Here is a 13,359-nt window from a genome sequence, read left to right as displayed (position 1 = left end):
TGTGGAGCCTGCTTGGGATTCTCTCTTTCCCTCTCTCTCCTTGCTGCCCCGACCGCCCACCCCTTCCCCCACCTTGCACTGTCTCTCTCTGTCTCTAAAAAACAAACAAACAAACAAACAAACAACAAAAACTACAGAAATGGTCTTTCCATCTAACAAGCGCCAGGGGCATCATTAGGTCAGGGGAGTGTGAGCTCCAAGGGCAGAAGAGACCTGGGTGCAAAGTGCAGACCTCGTTGTCCCAGGTCTGTGACCTTGTGGCACTGGCTTAACTTTCATGAGCTGTGCTTTCCTAATCTCTGCCAGTGGGGACAATACCTTCCTTCGGGTGCTCTTTAGAACACAGGGATCTAGGAGGATGCATAGGGACAGTCCAGGAGCTAGCCAGGAGCCCACACCGAGAGAGAGCAGTCAGTCGGCAGGGGCTGTTCCTCCACTCCCTGCTTCACGGTCATTTCCAAGTCCCTCTGTGTAGGGCCACACCTTTCCCGGCCCCGGCCTGCCTCCGGGCAGGCTTTCTGCTTTGCTGGCCCTGGCCGGCTCACGTGGTGGAGTCAGAAACGGCACCATTTAATCATGAAAGCAAAAAGTTTATTCATGTTTGAAACTACATATAGCTACCACGAGGAAGACTTTTTCAATCCAGGGTGTAATCCAGTTAGAAAGGAACACGAAACATTTTTAATACATTAGAATCACCGCCACAAATTATTTTCATGACTCAATCAGTTTCAGAATCGCATACAATACAAAAAGAGAGAAAGGAGAGGGAGGGGCCCCATTACACAGGGTGAAATATACAGTACTGAATACTGAAATCTGAATGCATCACAATTAGCCGCCTTTTTTTTTTCTTTTTTTTTTTGCATGGATTAGTAACAAGATGAAGAACATTCAAAATGCTTTCTCGGTATTTACAACGGTTTTACTGATCCTGTGTTAATTGAAGACCCGATGTTTCCACTCTTGGTTTTTTAAAAGTTGCAAATGCAACCCTGATTTTTCTTTTAAAAGATTACAATGTACATTACATTTTGTGAAGGGAAACAAAGAGTTAATTACAAGATGCAAAAAGGTAAGAAAGAGACGAACTACAGCGTGAGTATTGTTCAGAGGTAGTAAGTGAGCACACTCTAAGCTACAGAACATGTGGAAATTCTATTGGTTTGTATGAGTTCGCATGAGGTAATAAAGCTGTGTTTTGATTGGTGAGATGTATAAATACTCTTTTGCTACACTATATACAACACTCCAGAGAGCAGGGCCTTTGTGGATGCCCAGAGGACGTAGCAAACCTTGACAAGCCTGTGCAGCACCCAGTGCACGCCGTACAGCCCCAGACGGATCTCGCGTTCACCTCTATCAGCAGCAAGGATCTTCATCTCTCAGAACAATCTGGATCCAGAATTTAATTACCGAGCAGACTCTGGGCACTGGTGCTTCCAGAGAGAGAAAAGATGCTACCAGTCTCTGATCTAATTATAACGTAAGAGATCGAAACGCAAACGTGACAAGGAAGATTCTTAAACAAACCATCGTTAACAGAGATAGCCAAACAGCTCCTTTATTCCAACCCCATTAGCGATATGAAAGAAAGACAATCAAAGTCCGCGATGGAAAAATGCAAGAAATTCAATTTAGGTGAGGTGAATCTTTGCATCTGCTCTAACGATTGAGGTTTAGCATATATTGTACTTTTTACCCTTAAGGCCAAGTAATTGGCAACTGTGAAACCATTAATGTAAAATATTGATAATAAATTATGATAAAATAGCTACAGGACTGTCAACAATGTTAAATCTTGGCCTAATTGGATAAAGTGCTTTTTTAACATTGTGTGTTTTTAAGTATAAATACAAATGATTATGATTCCTTTAAAAAACTGATTTACCAAGTTCTCTAATAAGACAAGGTTTTACAGTAAAGCTGTAGATGGTGGGCTACAAAACGCTTTCCTTTTCCTCCTATTGCTCTGAATGCACTTAGCAAGGCATGTCAGCTCAGGGAAAAGTGTTGCCAGAGATTAGTTAGAGGTATCAGAGTGCACACTTCCCGGGCCTTCTGTAGGGGAAGTCACAGAAGATGGAGTTGTTGCGTCCTGCCAGCCTCCATTAGCCTGAAAGGAGAAACACAGTTCAACGGGTGCACGTCTACATATTAATTCTCCTCCCCGATTTAAAACACCCAGATGACAACATGAGAGCAAAGATACATTAGCAAAATGTATTTTCTAAACCCACTTTGGCAGGAGTTTGAAGCATGTGTTAAAGTGGGATTAAATGCATGTAAAACAAATCCATCCCACCAAGTAAAGACTTGGCCATAAATCAGTGCGCTGAAGGAGGGCCTCGGCCGGTCTCAGGCTGGCACGCGGCTCGGCCTTTGATTTGCTGTAAAAAGAAAGTGACTCGGAAAGAAACCTTTTCAGGAGGGAGCGGTGGAGAGGCTGAGTGCAATGCCTCGGCAAGACCTCCGGCTCCATGAGGTGCAAACGTCAGCCCAGCCTGGTCCTCGTTTCCATAGAGAAGGGGCCCGCCCTCGTTCCATACCCGCTCCACAGCCAGCTACTGTAACCCTGGGAAAATGAAGGCCAGAATTTCCTTCCAAATGGGATCTTCCGGAATGAAAATGCATGGACTGTGGAGGAGCACACTATTCAAATCTGTATTCCAATTATCTCTCACTGGGGCTCCTATTTGGGATGTTGCTACCGCCTTTCACACGCCGCTGGCCCTTCCTGCCTCGACCTGCATCGGCAATAACAGTACTCAGAAACAAATTTGCCTCGTGTCTTGGCCTATAGAGGCAATTGCTGAAATCAACGTCTGATCAGATTTCTGCTGTGGCAGACAGCTTGTCGCTACATATTTTTATGTCAGTCAAGAAGAGGGAGGTGCTGGGCTTGCGACTTGGGGAACACTGAGTGGAAGTGACGGGGCGGGCCTTTCCGGAGAGAGGGCGAGGGTGAGCTGGCTGACACCCAGCGCCTGCGGCTCAGACCAGCCTCGCGCTCCGCTGCCCGCGGCCCCGGGCCTCCCGCGCCAGTGTCACCGTGGGACATGAGGTCCCCCTGCCTCCTTCACATCCGTCCGCAACTTCTGCGAGTCCATCTACAATGTCTTCTTTGAGGCCTGTGCCACCAGGCTACTGAGAACTCCGTCTAGAGCCTCCGCGCAGCCTGGGTCCGGCTGTCAGACGAGCTCTGTGCCGGCCGCTTCCCCTTCTCCCACGGCCGCTGTTCTTAGCGCCCTGTCTTTTGACCGACTGCATAGTTCGGCACATAAAGTACCTTTCCTCCCTCCAGGACCAAGAGAAAGAGAGTGGGGCGGGGGGGGGGGGGGGGGGAGAGGGACCAAACAACCCCACAGAGATGACCAGAGCCGAAGGGGCAAGGATCTTCCAGGCTTGAGGCAGATCAAATTCTGCAAGAAGAAAGGAAGACAACTCCGGAGGAAGAAGACAATGCTACGGCGATGGATTTTCAGAGCGTCCGGCGCGCAGTTGGGCAGTGACGTGCTCGTGTGCGTTCGTGGGCCTCTGAGAAACCCCCTCTACCTGAACGGTAAGCTGTTTTTACCCCTCAGGTATGAAAATCTACTTAGAAGAAGAAAAACTCGTACACAGATACAAGTCTAAAGATATTCCATCTGAAGTAAACATCATTCCTCCTTTATCCACATTTATAAACAACAAATGTACAATATTTCTACCCAGCGTGGCAGCTGGAGGAGAGGTTGTCAGCAAGCATTCTTTTTTTCAAAATAAATTAATCCTTACTCTGGTGGTTTGAGATTATGCACTGTATTATACAACAGCGCCTTATCAAGCCTCATCAGTGAAGATGGAATTCATGTCTGTAAAATGCTGCAGGCAATCACGGTTTCATATTTTATCATGTTGATAAGGATATCGCACATTCTCTGAAGCATTTCAAAACACTTAAATGAAAAAGGAGAAATGCAACTAAAAGGCTTTTTATATGGTTTGTTGTGGGTTATTATGAGTTATTTATAAACCCAAAAAGAAAGATTTGACATTTCAAATGTAAAAGATTTGAGTATTTAATGGTCCTTTCTTCCCTTTACAATTGAACATCCTCAATCACTTTTGCAATCATTAATATTTACTCTCCTAGCAAGCCAAGGCCCTAGAAAGGGAGGAATTTGTCCACTTTCCTCCTGATTCTACCACCATGCTTTGGGCAGTTCATTTCCTCTCTGAGCCTAGAATCCCAGATTCCCTCCACCACTCCTCTCCCCAGCTCTACCCTGATGGCCTAATCCTCCCCTCCCCAGGCTCCCTTTCCGGAGCTGAGGCGTTTTGCCCTGTTCCATCCATGTCAGTGTGGGGTAAAAGTAAAGTTTTGGTGAATTGGTTACAAAAGTTAAAATTATTTCCTCCATAATTAAAAAAATTTTTCTTGAGAGGCTGAAAAGTGCCGAACACGTGTTGCATTCCACGTTGACAATGCAGCCAACTCACTCTTCAGAATGGAATTCTTTGTTTAGCTTGGTCTGTTGATCTGTCTGGGACCCTCCAAGGCTGTTCCCTTCACTTGAGATGTGTTTGGGAATGTTTCCTACTGCTTGATTCTAAGATAGATAAATGACCTGTTTTATCCATTTCCCTGGGACACAGCACAGCCAGTAGGAGACGGCGTCTTAATGGGCTGATGCTCGAGTCCCTATTGATGACAGAATGCCGGCCACTTCTGGGTACCTGTGAGGACTTCTTTTCTTTATTTTCATAAAAATTGTTTTCACGCTTGTTCATTTTTGAGAGAGAGAGACAACAGAGCGTGAGCGGGGGAGGGGGAGAGAGAGAGGGAGACACAGAATCTGAAACGGGCTCCTGGCTCTGAGCCGTCAGCCCAGAACCCGACGCGGGGCTCGAACTCACAAACCGCAAGATCGTGACCTGAGCCGAAGCCGGACGCTCAACCGACCGAGCCACCCAGGCGCCCCATCTGTGAGGACTTCTAAGGGCATCTGGGTGACATCAAGCGTTTAGGTTCATAAAACAAAGTGCGGTAAAAACGCCGCCTTCCCCACCTGCCAACAAGGTGAGAGGCCAAGTCAAATGGCCATTAATTTATTTATCAGCCACTGTTTACCTGACGCTGTTCCTACAGCTCTTCGAATCTGGTTCCCCAGAGTACTCACATTTAGGTTATGTGGACTGTACAGTGAGTTTCCTCCAAGGCCATCACTGTAGCCTCCCGTCTGATTGATAACATGACGGAGGGTATCCACCTAGAAGTGAGACGAAACAGAATTCATCATCCCAAATCTATTAAAACATCATCATTTACAAAAGGAAACAATTTGAATTATGTGTGCCACAAGGGTTTAGCATCTTCAGTGAGAGACAAATTGATCAATCAAATGTGACTGGCAGAATTTCAACAATTCTTTGCATATTTAAACTCACACTTCTTTGTTTTTCATGCCAGCCAAACAAGAACATCTTCGTGGCAATGCACACTTGCCACCTACGTCAACGAAACGTGTGTGGCTGTGGGTGAACACTACTTATAAATATGTACGCGGGATCTCTCCCTCTCACACACACGTACGCACGCACCTACACGCATAAATACAAGTGGTTGTTCTCAGTTAAGAGGACGAGAAAAGAGTTGAACCTGGAATATACTTTAAGCACTCAGGTTTTTTTGATTCTGACTTTTAAAAATCCGGAAAGGAAACACACGCACATGTTCTTGAACCATACGCACACACTGGCACACACGATTTTTGTTTTGTTTTGTTACAAAAGTAAGATGCACCCAACCCTGTCCATGAGCTCAAGCCAGAGCCGAATGCATTCACAAAGTTCATCAGGTTTGAATCTTCCAAAGTCACTGTTCACTTGAATTCTCATTAAATTAAACGGTGGGGCAGATGGGTCATGTTTGGAAGCACCCAGCACAGGGTCTGCACGGAGGTGCAGACCACTTCCATGGGGTAAGAGCATGGAGTTTTGAGCCCAAACCCTACCCTGCTAGAAAGGCCCCAGTTGGGGCATTTCTCCTACCTGTGATTGCACATTGGCTCCGACTTGGGACCCTTGGTAAGAATCCCCATTCAGACTCTGCATGTTCATGAACATGTCCCCAGAATTTGGGAGGTTAAAAGAACCAGAAGAACCTGGAAAGGAAAGAGTTAAGTAGCTGAATAACAGAGAGCTACACACATAATCCTCAAAGACCTAGAGGCAGGGAAAGGAGAAAAGGTGCAGAAGGGAAAGGTCGTGTACAACATAAAGCATTTCCAGATCTAAGAAGATGGAGAATAACTCCAAAGAGTTAGGTCCTGGGATTCATTTTGCAGCTAGGAAAGTCTTACCAGTGGGGAAGCCCAAATAGGAAACAAAGAGGAAATCAAAGTAAACAGAAAAACACCCAGCAGCTGGTCTGGAACCCCCCCCCCCCCTTGTTTTCATTTATCTCTAGGACTTGGTCACTAAATGAGCCCTCTGTCATCACGAACTGTCATGGCAATTAGAGAATAAAGGTTTTTCCGAAGCTCTTTCTTAGCCATGCCTTCTACCTAACTTTCATCTGTTTATGTTTCCATTAAAAAGAGCTGGAGTGGGGGAGGTTGGGGCAAGAAAGGGGATAGGAGAGAGGGCAGGGGAAAGACAACAAAACGAATAAACAAAAATCCCTCACTTTCTGAACTTTTAAACATATATTAAAAAGATCTGCTTAGAAAAGCCCTTGAATCGCATCTCGAGTCCATCTACTGCACTAGCTACACACCTTTCCCTGTTACTCAAGTGCCTTGTAATTTTTAGATGTTTCTAACTCCATCACAAATGTCACATAAAATGTAGCCAAAATGCACCATGATACTGCAGATACGCATCCATGTATCAAGTACTATACCCCTCGCAGCTAACTACCTACCAAGTCGGCACAGGTGCTAAAGAAATGCTAAGAAGGACAGCAGACTGTAGTCTGCAGCTAGATTCAGTAGAAAGCACCGCTCTACTCCCAACATTCTAGCTTCATTATGCACGGCAACAGATAAACTTCCCACTCGGGCTCTTCCATTCATTCTCTGACAGACCACTGTGGACCTTAAAATGATACATGGGACAATACAGTTAAAATAATTATTAGCGATAGCGCTTTGCATAGTTGCTGAATTCAAAACCACTATTAAGTGTAAAGGTTCCAGAATCTACCAGTAGCGAGTGGCACTCGTTATGAACAGTGGGTCTACAGACTCTGGCCATCCACTCATTCACCCATCCCAAGAATAAGCCCTGATTTTAATATAAATCTTCCATTATAAATTCACTGTGTCCTCAGTCTGGCTCTTGTTTCCTGGCCTGCGGGACAGGGTTTTGTGGCATAAGGCCGCCTGAGCCGAGTCGGGAGCGAGCCCCCAGTACGCACCAGAATTTGGCGTGGTGGGCGAATTGGTCTGGTTGTTCTGCACAGCTGCGGCTACTGCGTGCGCGGCGGTCACGGCTGTCTTTGCGGCATAGAGGTTGGCTTCTTCCTGAAACTTGCCGATATTCTTCTTGTACCTGATTCGTTTGTTGCCAAACCAGTTGGATACCTACAAATTGCAAGGACACGAGTGAAGGGGAAGAGAGGTCAATGGTGGGGGGGAAAGAGTCAAATTTCCAGGAATAACTGTTGGATACCAAGGGGATGCCTTGGGAGACACTCAATTCCTAGCGTGTAATTAATCGCCTCCTGTGGCCAACGCATCATGGTTCTAGGGGCTTGGTTTCTCTTTTCGCAGACTCTCGGAAAGATACCCCTTCTTGGAGTTAGCTGCAGTAACGCTAAAAAGGATGGGAGCGCTGTTCACCGAAAGGATTCAGTGGGTATACACCAGTTAGTATATGAACGATCGGTACCCCCAAAGTAGCTGAAAAAATGAAAGGCAACATTTGTTAAGCTAGGTAAATAATAAATACTTGTGAAGGAATGACTTATTCTTTTTGGCTCTGGAACGATTTTGGCAGTTGGACAGTAGAATCATGTTTGGTCTGCTGAAAAGAGTAACGTCAATTAATAATGGATGAAAAATCCCTTTGTCTCCAGTCTTAGAAGGCACTGCGTATCTGCCAAGATGGCTGCTCAGGCACCGCCAGTTAACACACCAGAAGGTCACAACTTGAAAATTCAAGTAATTCCAATAAGGTCAAATGCAAATACGGGGGAGCGGCGCTGATTTCATCAGGTGGAATGTACTTCTTTCTTTGGCAAACTACTTATGATGTCGGCCCGTGCAAGTGGAAGAGATTTCCAAAGACGAACTTGGCAACAGGAAGATTTCATCACATTTCACTGACAGCAAAACTTTGGCCCGAGACTCATTGCTCATAGTTACGTGACGTGTTCAGGCACCTGTAGCTGAGCTATGTAAAGAAACTAAAACCCACACAGCAGTTTATAAAAAGGTACCCACCTGCTATATAAAAGGCTCTGACCTCCCTTTTGTTAAGGTAACAGTTTAAAAATACTCTTCATTAACTTCTTAATAATCTGTCAAAGGGGCATGTTGCTGTAGTATCAGGCTGGGTGGGTCACTGTTTTATTCTGAACAGCTCTTCAGGGGCCCCGAGGAAAAATAAGGAGCGGCAAGAGCCCTCCAACCCAATTTACACCAGTGGGCATGCTTACTGACCATCTCTGCCAAGTCTTTAATTGCTTTGGAAATAGAACTCTCATTCTTCAACCTGTGGCACTCATGCTTCCAGAAGAAGCCAGAGAACTCTGGCAAGGAAGCCACGGGAGGAAGACAATGCTGGCCTTGCTGCTGCCCACATGCTGTCGCATACTGGGGAATCACCGCGTGCACATACACAAAGGCAGGCGCACTTACTGAGGACCCAGGCGGCAACTGTGAGCATAGGTTCAAGCAGACAGAAACAAGCCAAAACTCATCGGGAAGTAAATATGTGACAGATCGGGGACTTCCTAGCTGTTTCTGTTCCACTATTATCCCTCCCATGCCTTAAGGACTATATGTATCACTTCCTTCCTTCAGAGCAAATAGTACTAGTTGTAACTGTCATTCAATGACTCTCTCCTATGTGCCAAGCATTACGCAGAGCCCTCTGAATACATTTGCTCATTCAATCTTAATAATCTCAGGGCTAGGAGGCCAACTGAGGTGGCTACACAGGCATAACACATGCCCCAAATCCAATGGCCTTTTCTCTTTCCTCGTTTGCTCTTTCAGCAGTATCTGACACGCCAGGGTGTGTGTGTGTGTGTGTGTGTGTGTGTGTGTGTGTGTGTGCATGCGTGTGTGTGTGTTGTCTTCCCTAAAACTCAGTTCTTGGCCCTCTTCTCTCTTCTCCTTGAGCTATCTTATCCATATTAATGATTTCAATCACTGTCTCTGTGTGATGACTCCCAGATTTCCATCTCTATCCCTAACTTCTATAAAGAATTTCAGTTCTTGATATTTTAAGGACATTTACATATAAAATGTTCTGCCACAGCCTCCAGCTCAAAAGGTCTAAAATGGAATTCATGTGTCCTCTAAACCTGCACCTCCTTCTCTGTTTTCCCTTTGTGTTCAGGGCATCTCCATCTCTTGAAATGTGGTACTTCCTACCTTACAAAGTCCCTGATTCCACCACTGGACGATTCTAATGAATATACAGTTCTGTATTCGGAACCAAGATCTGGTTCCCTCTCGCTTCCAGTCACTGGCCTTAAATGGTCCAACACCCAGACGGTCACAATATTAAGGTTCTCAAACAGCCCTGAGCGACTGAACCCCACTAGGTCACTGGCCTTCTCTGCCCTCCCTTCTTTGAGCTCCGAGAGCTTGCAGCAGGAACACATGATCATTGCGTAGGATGTGGTGGCGGGAGGAAGAGCCAGGGGAGCGCACAGGTGAGAAGGCAGCGGAGGCCTGGGCCAGGTAGAGCAGTAGTTATCGAGAGGGCAGCTATCATGGGGGAGGAACTGGCAGAATTTGCCCACGGGCCAGCTGTAGAGGTCAAGGGGAGAGGAAAAAGCCAGAGATGATGTCAATGTGGGGCCCAGGCCTCCAGGAACACGGAGACAGATGCTCTGGGAAGGATTCCTGCACCAGAAGTCAGCCTCAGTGACTATTAGGACCCATTCCCATTATATGACTCTAAAAACAAAAGTTCTGACTCAAGATTGAAAAAAGCAGCATAAAGGGATCCACTCTGATTATGCCGGTCAAAGTAAGTCCTCTTAGACCCTACCTCATGTTTCACAAGCACATTCTCAGCTCAGGAGGCAGACCTACAGAGCTGGTTTGCAAAAAGCTCCTTCAACATATAATATCACACTAGTTTATCTGAATAAGACTGGCAGGCCTTCGAAAGAGTTAAATATTGAATGTTATCTATCTATGGCGCAAAGGGAGAGAGTCCTGGTTGAGAGGGAATTCGGCATTTCTTAAGTATAATTAATGAAAATTCCCCAACTCTGAATTTAGCAACAAAGGCCCATCTTAGAATTCTCCTCTTCTAAACAATTCTCTGCTGGATTCCGTACTTTGTAGTTAATATTACCTTGACAATCAGAGAAGCTATAATACATTAATGAAACCTAGCCTGGAAAATCAGATTACAGCTTTATTAACAGTTTCATAATTGAGGAATCTGGGTACCACTGAAGGTCTCATCTCTAGCTATGCAAGAATCCTGTGTTTATGCATACCCCTGGACCAATCAAACAACAGTCATCACTAATAAAGGTTTATTTAATTCTCACAGTAAAATTTTAATATCACCAGCAGCCTGGGGAAGCTTTAGCAAGTGGATTTGCTTGACATCAGATCGTTTCTATTCTGCTAGTCCCAATACTTCTTAATCTTTAATATCAAGGCAATTAAAATTAATGGCCACTCATCCGAAGCTACTGTGGGCAGTGTTTCCTTGACATCAATTGTTTGATGGGATTACCTAGAGGTTAAACTAACAAGCAAGGTTTAATTGGAAGCAATGAAAGAAGCAGTGATCATACGTTATGTTTAACCTGCATAACCACATCTAAATGAATATCTAAAAATGTTAAACTATTTCTCAAATTAAAATATGCACGTCACATTCTGATATCACAGATTTGGGTATTGCAGCAAGCAGCTATTAAGACCATACTGCTGCAACTAAGATCAGTTTAATTAATGCAGAAATCGACACCTAAGTTCAGGAATTTCTTTCACCTTTTAAAAACCAATGGATACAATTAGTTGCAAAAGAATCTCCACCCTCACCCTGTAAGAAGCACTAAAAGCTACAGATCACATGTGTCCTTTCTACACGGTGCTCACAGTGGAGCCAGGCTATACTCACGGGACGCTAAGTGGAGCCGGGCTTGCTCCGACTCGGAACTGGAATGGTCTGTACGTTGGCCCCAGAATAGAAACACAGGCAGGAAACACAGGCAGGTGGAGAGAAAGGGAATGCACTGTCCCGTACTTCTCTTTTGAGCCATGTATCGAGGATTCATGACTCTGCACTGTGCAGAGGGCGAAGGGCCAGGCAAGATTTTAAGATCAATTAAAAATGAGAATTAAAAAAGAGAGAGAATAAACATACAAGTACTTTCCTCCTTCTGTTCATGTTCATTGCTTTCGGCTCCCAGGCCATGAGTCTCTGGCAATTGGGGAAGTGAACAGTGAACATTCTGCAGGCTGCTGGTTTTCAGGGGCCCTTCTGCAAGGTCAAGACATGGCCAGAAAAGCTTCTGGTCTCGCCCATTTACTAGCCATGTGTTCGCCTAACTCCATCCAGCAGCAGACTGCCAATCGCTTTTAACAAGTCAAATGTTTTTATATGCGGAATCTAAAAAAAGACAAACTCATAGAATAGTTGGGTATATTAATGATTTGGCCCATGGTAATTAGCTGAAGACTGTTAGTTAGCAATGGCTAGCACCCATGTGTCGCCAGTGAAGGAGCAAGAGATCCAGACTAGACAAATTGCCCAAAACCACACAGCCAAGTGTGACAGATCCAGATCCAGATTTCAACACCACTTTTCCCCAATTGATTTTTTCCCCATCAATTTTTTCCTTTTTTATATCAATTGAGATATTTACTGAGTATCTCTTATGGTCAATACTATCCTACGTGTCATGAGGAGATAAAAGAATAAATAAACATGTACCTGTACCTGCCTAGAATTTGCAATCTGATTATAAAACAATGCCAGACACACAAAACAATTAGCGAAAATTGCAGGACGGTGATGATCCACACACCCAGGGTAACAGTACAGATTCTAAGTGCAGCAGGGATCTGAGGAAGAGAAGTCCCAGCAGGTCTGGGAAATCAGAGACTTCCAAGGTAAGGTAGAACCCGAACTGGACCTCAGCCTCAGTTCCACTCAAGAGCATTTTTACTGAGATTCCATATTTCAGAGGAGCAAAACTCTAGAAGCTCTGTTGACACAAACAAGCCAAAAATGTCAGCTGCTACCTCCCTCTTCGTACTAACTTAACTCCCTTTTCCCCTCTCAACCTCTAAACCCCTCTGTTGTGGTGAGACAGGAAGGAGCAACTGTTCTAAAGGAAAGGAGGAAAGGAGACCCAAGGAGTGTTTCTGGAAGATGTGACATCTGAGTAGAGGCCTAACAAGAGAGGAACATTCCCCCTGGGGAGAATGAAGGCACAGAGAGAGCAGGGGAAGGCATGGGTACCAGGATGGGCACCAGTTACGACATGTGAAGGACCAGCAGGCTCTGGCTACGGAACAGGACAGGGGAGAGTGTTCTAGGCAAGGGAAAGCCTGAAGAGGCACCCTCACACCTCCCCTCTGCAAGGCTGCACTGAGTGGAGAAGTGGAAGGAAGACAAAGGCAGAGCCTTCTAGGAAGTATACTGGGGGATGGGGTCAGGGGGGGCCACCTGAGGCCAGGTAAGGCAGCCTTCTCAGACAGGTGCCTGTCCTGTGTCAGTGGACTGCACGCTTTTTACTGGAATAGTCCCTAAAGAAATTTTGAATAATCAGGTACCCACTCACAGATATTTTGTCCTTTGCACATTTTTTAAGTTGGCATCTACTATTTTTCATTATAAGTTTATAGTTATAAACAATGTTATTTCAGTATGTCATAAACGTTGACATTTTAAAATAAAACTGTAACACAATTCTTTAAAATGTATCCAACTGAATTTAAATAGCAAAGCAATTTGATACCCAGTATCCATTTTAAAAATACATAAACTTGCTTTTCTTTAACAGTCAAAAATTTTGCATCCGTTTTGTCCTTAGAAGTGTATTTCCATTACATTTTCCTCCCATATTATCCTAATGCAATAGACTTTTATGCTCTACAAAAGAAATACATGGAAATTGAAAATTTTACACTGTTTTTATTTCCTGTAATTGTAAGGCTCTCCATG

The 13,359-nt window shown here is 44.9% G+C and overlaps 1 protein-coding gene across 4 annotated transcripts in view; it reads right to left on the bottom strand.

Annotated features, from left to right (window-relative positions):
• Positions 1-574: 574 nt before the first annotated feature.
• Positions 575-13,359, bottom strand: part of PBX3 (PBX homeobox 3) — a 221,349-nt gene continuing 208,564 nt past the window's right edge. For 3 of the 4 annotated variants that reach the window (XM_023242717.2, XM_023242718.2, XM_045043448.1), the window contains 4 exons: positions 7,403-7,568; positions 6,034-6,146; positions 5,163-5,252; positions 575-2,116 (listed from right to left, as the gene is read on the bottom strand). In XM_023242717.2, the coding sequence (XP_023098485.1) occupies positions 2,024-2,116; positions 5,163-5,252; positions 6,034-6,146; positions 7,403-7,568 (462 nt within the window). In that variant the 3' untranslated portion in view covers positions 575-2,023. The remainder of the gene's footprint in view (positions 2,117-5,162; positions 5,253-6,033; positions 6,147-7,402; positions 7,569-13,359) is intronic. The other variant, XM_023242719.2, reaches the window with a different exon arrangement.

Source organism: Felis catus, chromosome D4 (genome assembly GCF_018350175.1).
Source record: "Felis catus isolate Fca126 chromosome D4, F.catus_Fca126_mat1.0, whole genome shotgun sequence".
Lineage (NCBI taxonomy): Eukaryota > Metazoa > Chordata > Mammalia > Carnivora > Felidae > Felis > Felis catus.
Note: the sequence above shows the minus strand (reverse complement) of the source record. Positions and strands in the feature narration are given on the sequence as shown.